Source organism: Delphinapterus leucas, chromosome 13 (genome assembly GCF_059928025.1).
Source record: "Delphinapterus leucas isolate spDelLeu-1000000601 "Yukka" chromosome 13, BTC_Dleu_Yukka2, whole genome shotgun sequence".
In the NCBI taxonomy this organism is placed as follows: Eukaryota; Metazoa; Chordata; class Mammalia; order Artiodactyla; family Monodontidae; genus Delphinapterus; species Delphinapterus leucas.
Window position 1 is genome coordinate 26,491,076 of NC_143141.1, and position 5,580 is coordinate 26,496,655.

Here is a 5,580-nt window from a genome sequence, read left to right on the forward strand (position 1 = left end):
TTTACAGATGAGTAAAGGGAGGCTGATCAAGGTTAGTAGCTTAGAGACAGGGCTGTAGTGACAGGGGTTGAGAGAGAAGAGTAATTGAAGGGGGGATTTATCTTTTTATTTTTTTAAGATTTATTTTATTATTTATTTATTTTTGGCTGTGTTGGGTCTTAGTTGTGGCATGCGGGATCTTCACTGAGGCACGTGGGATCTTTCATTGTGGCGGGCGGGCTTCTCTCTAGTTGTGGCATGTGGGTTTTCTCTCTCTAGTTGTGGCGCATGGGCTCCGGAGAACGTGGGCTCTGTAGTTTGCAGCACACAGGCTCTCTGGTTGAGGCGTACGAGCTCAGTAATTGCGGCACGCGGGCTTAGTTGCCCTGCGGCATGTGGGATCTTAGTTCCCTGACCAGGGATCAAACCCGTATCCCCTGCATTGTAAGGCAGATTCTTTACCACTGGACCACCAGGAAAGTCCCAGGGGGTGTTTATTTTTATGAAATCCACGTTCTATAGTATTTGGGCTTCCTTTTGTGCCCTTATTAATCTTTTCCTTGTTTCTCAGTAACACAGCCTATAGGAGAACCCCCGCTTTGTCTTACCTGAAGTTACAAGAGAAAGATGTTTCCAAACTACAGTCAGTCTAGAGGTGGGAACAGAACCGACCATAAGTTAGCTGGTGGACAAGCAAACAGAGGAGGACACTTAGCCAGGAGACAGGCACTGTGGAGGCTGGAGCCTAGGGGACTCCACTGCCCTGGGCCTCGAGGCTGTCACTCACAGGACACATGAAGGAGTTAGGACAGAAGGCCCGGCAGGGAATGGGACAGAAGATCGGGAACGGTCTGGTCTTCACAGAAAGCTCTTCTTGCTTTCTTTGCAGGCTGGGCCACTGCAAACAAATCGAGTTCGAGCCACAGTGGCCCCTTTGCCTATGACTCCAGCCCCTGGCAGAGCCCCCAAGATGCCAGCAGCCAGCAAAGCTTCCTCGGATGTCTTCTTCCAGCCTTCCATGGAGGAGGAGGAGGAGGAGGAGGCAGACGAGGAGTATCCCTCAGGGCCCTAAGTCACCAGCACCACAGCCCAGCTGCCCTGTGCAAGCACATCCATGCCAAGGCTCACACAATGGCTTTCTGTGGACAGACTTGCCTCCTATCCACCTGAGCCTCTGTGAGCTCCAGGTGGCTGGGAAACAGAGCCTTCCCCTCCTCAGTCCTCAGTGCTGCCACTGCCCCACTCTTCAGGCTGGGAAGAGACGCACCGACCCTTTTCCTTCGCCAAGCAGGGACTCATTTTTCTTTTGGATCATTTGATACTGTTAACACAAATGAAGATTAAATAACCAGTAAGTCTCCACCATTGTTAGGAGCATTCCCAGGCCTGATTTTCTCCTTGTAGCTCTGTGTAAGTAGGTGGATGAAGTCAGGTCACCATCAGGAAACTGAACCTCAGGAGACGAGGATGAGGTTTTCAGAGCTCATGAAAAACAAGTAGGATTGAAATCGAAACCGCATTCCAAAGCCCACGCCCCTCCCACTACACCCACCACAGTGCAATTCCCTTCAGCCTCCAAACAGATAAGTGGTTGATGCTCGGTACCTACATGCAAAGTGTGCGCACGCGCGTGAGTGTGCTTGTGTGTGTGTGTGTGTGTGTGAGACAAGGGGGAGGGAAGGCATCCTAGAGCTGAGAACGGGAGAGGGTGGTGTGAAAAAGACCTATTCCCTTCCTATTCCCCTCTCCTCATACCTGCCCATCAGCTTTCTCCATCCACAGAATAATAACTACCATTTATACGATGCTTACTCTGCACTTGAAATCGTATTAAGTACTTGAGAAATTTAACTCCTTTCATAAAAACCCTGTGAGGTTGTATGTGTAATTAAGCTTTCCCATTTTGCACAGGGGCAGTGGGGGAAACTGAGGGTTACAGATGTTACACACAGGGTCACAGAGATAAGGTCAAGCCCAGGTGGGCCTGACTGGACCACCCAGGCTCTGAACAACCACACTGCTTGACCCCCCTGCCCGAGGCCCTTTCCTCCTTCAGTGGCCCCCAACACCTTCCTGGTTCTCCTGATTCCCTCCACATCTACCCAGCACAGCCTGCCACTCTGTCCCCTCTGTGACTATTCACACACATAGACCTCTTAAACCCAAACTGACTTTAATGAGGATAAAACTTTAAAAAAATATCTCTCTCTGGGAAAGAACAATGCCGGGGTAAGGATCAAGACACAGCCCAGTGTCTCCCTATAGCCTCCATACAGGCCCCTCAAACTGTACCTACTCTGACCAAACACCCCTTTCTATAGTACTGCTCCAGCAGCTATCCCTTCCTTTGGTGGGGATGACTTAGAGGTGCTGGCCTCCCCCAGATCCAATCCCTGAGCCCCTGCCAACTGTCCCACTTCCATGACTTCTTGGGACACACATCATCCTTCCCTTGACTCCCCTTGTACCCTGGGCTCTACACACAGACCCCTCTGGTTCCTGCTGGTTCTAACAGGTTTCTTTGATCCCCAGTGCCACCTCCCCATGGTCCTCCTAGCAGCAGCCCCAGCCTTGCCCTTCTTCTCATGTGGAGCCCTCTGACTTGGCCCCAGTCCTGTCAGTCCCTGCTCCAGAGAGCCCACAGTTCCAGCTACCTGAGGCCCCACCCTTCTGGACCTGGCTGTACAGGGCAGTGTCTGAGCTATGGCCTTTGCTGCCACTGCCAGCTGCAGCACCGGGTTCAGAGAAGGCCAGGCCCTGGGGCTTGGGAGCTGGGAAGGGCTTTGTGCTCCGCGGGGGTGGCACGGCGTAGTCATCAGTAGCGGGGTTGTAGGGGAGCTCATAGCCCTCCTCCTTCACCCGAGCCTGGCACCACCAGGCGTCCTTGGGCTCCTGAGGCAGATCATAGAGGTCCCGGAGGGCAGCTGGGGCCAGGCCCTCGGGTTCGTCATAGACGGGCTCTTCTTTGGGGTCTGTCAGCTTGGCCTTTATCAGCTGCTGCTGCGCATGCTCACACAAGCCCCAACAGAGAGGTTTCTTTAACTGTAAGTCCTGCCCTGCCTGAGCAGGGGTGCTGTCCAGGGGCTCTGAGTATAGGGGATCTTGGCAAGGGCTTGGAAGAATGCGCAGGGAGTCTAAGGGTTCAGCATACAGGGCTGGAGGGCTGCCTGCGAGCTCCTGGGGGCCCCGGGGGGGAGCCAACTTCCCTTCTGCCACTTCTCCTTCATGGGAATCAGCTCTGAGAACATCCTGCCCCTGGCTGGCCTTTCCCTGGGTCTTCTGTCGGTGGATAGCAGTCTCAACTGCCTGAAAGATGTCATTTCCCTGTGCCGTCTGGAAGGTGAAGGTTCCAGGGCCAGAGGGGCAGCGGCGGCCAGCCTCAAAAGAGAACATGACCTGAAGAGGGTGTGGAGGGAAACACATAATCAGGAGCCATCAGAGGAGGTGAGTCACAGGGCTGGAACTAGTTAGGGGACCTACAAAGAAGAGACCACCTGGGAAGGGAGGTGGGGTCATGGGCTAGGCAAGAAAGCCCGGTCCTGCCCCACCCCTCCCACAGCTGCCCAACCCAGGGAGCCAGTCCTGCACCGCACCTTGTCTCGGCCATAGCGACGCAACAGAGTGTAAGGCCAGGAAAGGAGTGGCTCCTGTATCTGAGTCTGGGCCCCCACGCCCAGGAGAGTCAGCCTCTCCACCTCCACTCTCAGCATATAGGAGCCATGCAGGCCACAACGCTCAGCGGCTTCAGTCCTTTGCACGGTTACCCAGAACTGGGATCCTGGAAGGAATACACAGTCAGACTGGCACCTGGCCAGGACTGGGGTGGGGGGAGGGAACAGGTTGTCCAAGCATACACGTGAAAGCCAGCTCTCAGGAGCATTCTACTTCCCCTTGTAGGACACCCTTTCTTTCCATGCCATCCCTGCTGGGGCTTTTCAGGCATCTACCTTCCCAGGCAGGGCTATAGAGTGAATTCTCCAGCATCTCCAGGGCAGAAAGCTTGGGTGGGTTCTCGGCAGGCGCCAGGGCCCAGCTGCCTTTCTGGGGTAAAGAGAAAGAGTATGAAGGAGACTGTAATTCCCTCACCGCGGTTCCCAGGGTCTGAGTCAGCCCAGTTCCTCTGCCGCTGTAACTGCTCCCACCCCGCATGGACTCTTGGGCCCAGTGCAGCTCGCCCCAGCCCCTCACCGGCAGCCCCGGCCCCCTCACCGGAAAGGCGTTTCGGCACAGCGTTTGCACCCAGGCGGCGCTGGACGGCGCGTCGGCCGCCAGCAGGTGGGAACGCTGTGCGGTGTCCAGGCGGAAAGCTGTGGCGCCAGGCTCAGGGGGGCTCTCCACGGCCACGGGGGCCACGCTCACACACTCAGCCAGACGGATCACCTTGCAGTCCAGGCGGCGCGTGCTCCCTCGGCCCCCTCCAGAGCTCGACCCCTTGTGGTCAAAGAACTCGAGCCGCGCGACACCGTGGGGGCTGGCCGGGTAAAGCACCGCCCAGGTCTTCCTCCACCTCTGGGGAAAGATCGGAGAGACACTAGGGAGGGAGAGCAGGCAAACACCGGCGGCCCGGGCCCCGACAGGGAGGGAGGGACCTGCGCGGGCCAATTTCAGGTCTGAGGCTTCCCGACGGCAGGCGAAGTTTCCCAAGGAGGATGCCGCTCCGTCTCCCCCAGGGCCAGAGAGGCGAAGCCGGAGGCCGGCAGACGCATCTTCCGAGTGTGTGCAAAGCAATTTAGCCGGAAATTCATAAGGCTCTCCGGCTCCGGGCGCCGCGCTCCAACCCGCTGCCGGTCCCCTCCCTCCATCTAAGCTCAGCTGCCCACCCCTAGCTCTGATGGGGTTCGGCAACCCCTACCCACACTACCTTGGTACCGAAACGCTGGCTCTGCAAAAACAGCGGCCCTTCCATCACGGCCCCGTCCATGGCCCCCGGCGGTTCCTTCCGCCCTTCCTGGCCCTGTGGGCCGGAGGCGGGGCGAGGCGGGGAGGAGGGCGGGGCGGGGCTCGCGCAGGAGGCGTTCCCGCCCCCCCACCAACCTCCCCGGACCGCGAAAGGGGAGGAAGGAGACAAGCCAGAAGGAAGGGGAGGGGGTATGCAGATAAGCTGGCTGGTGCACCACGTCCGGCCCACCCCCCCCAACGCTGGGTCGCGCACAAGTGACTCCACCGAAGGAAACCTCGTGGTTTCGGTCAGAGGACTCCGGCGCCTAGGCTTGGGGGCTGCGTACTACGTCAGATGCTCAACGTGACGTCAGAGTGAAGGCCGTGACATCATCTCGAAAATGCCGACGGGCACCCTGGGGCATTGGAGGGACCATACGTGCCCTCGCGGCTTCAATTCCCCAGACCCGACCCGACCCCTGCTCGGCCGGAGTTGGGCTGTTTTAAGATCCGCGGAGCAGGGGACGTGGGGGAAGGGCTAGGGGCTGAAGACTTTCCGGAACTCGGAGCCGAGTCGCTGCACGGGACGCAGGACGGTCTGCGGCCCCGTGGCCTCTTCTGTGTTCAGCTCTCTGGCCGCAGCTAGCTACCCTGCACCCAACCCGCGAGAAAAGAAAGTTTTATTAAGCAGGCTGAGAGGCGGGGAGGGGGGCGGGAGGGAGG

At 57.7% G+C, this 5,580-nt stretch overlaps 2 protein-coding genes across 5 annotated transcripts in view; one reads left to right on the forward strand and one right to left on the reverse strand.

The window, feature by feature from the left end:
* The window catches only part of M1AP (meiosis 1 associated protein), a 76,910-nt gene extending 75,385 nt beyond the window's left edge, over positions 1-1,525 (forward strand). The window contains exon 9 of the mRNA XM_089922939.1: positions 848-1,525. Within this exon, the coding sequence (XP_089779065.1) occupies positions 848-1,051 (204 nt within the window). The 3' untranslated portion in view covers positions 1,052-1,525. The remainder of the gene's footprint in view (positions 1-847) is intronic.
* Positions 1,526-2,135: 610 nt separating this feature from the next.
* On the reverse strand, positions 2,136-4,961 carry DOK1 (docking protein 1). Of its 4 annotated transcripts, XM_022563085.3 has the most exons (5): positions 4,841-4,960; positions 4,189-4,488; positions 3,927-4,020; positions 3,573-3,757; positions 2,136-3,375 (listed from the first exon to the last, which is right to left on the reverse strand). In XM_022563085.3, the coding sequence occupies exons 1-5, from the start codon at positions 4,898-4,900 to the stop codon at positions 2,563-2,565; spliced, it is 1,452 nt and encodes a 483-aa protein (XP_022418793.1). In that variant the 5' UTR covers positions 4,901-4,960; the 3' UTR covers positions 2,136-2,562. The 4 variants fall into 4 exon arrangements, with proteins under 4 accessions (XP_022418793.1, XP_089779062.1, XP_022418792.1 ...); XM_089922936.1 differs by lacking the exon at positions 3,573-3,757 and having other exon boundaries at positions 3,927-4,016; positions 4,841-4,961; XM_022563084.3 differs by lacking the exon at positions 4,841-4,960 and having other exon boundaries at positions 3,927-4,016; positions 4,189-4,290.
* Positions 4,962-5,580: the final 619 nt, after the last annotated feature.

What these genes read in the sequence shown, in the direction of transcription:
- DOK1 (XM_022563085.3), bottom strand. Translation starts at nt 4,900, where the DNA reads ATGGACGGGGCCGTGATGGAAGGGCCGCTGTTTTTGCAGAGCCAGCGT. An exon ending in TGTGCCGAAACGCCTTTCCG is followed by an intron (nt 4,021 to 4,188) that starts GTGAGGGGGCCG and finishes TCTTTACCCCAG; the next exon opens with AAAGGCAGCTGGGCCCTGGC. An exon ending in CTATAGCCCTGCCTGGGAAG is followed by an intron (nt 3,758 to 3,926) that starts GTAGATGCCTGA and finishes TATTCCTTCCAG; the next exon opens with GATCCCAGTTCTGGGTAACC.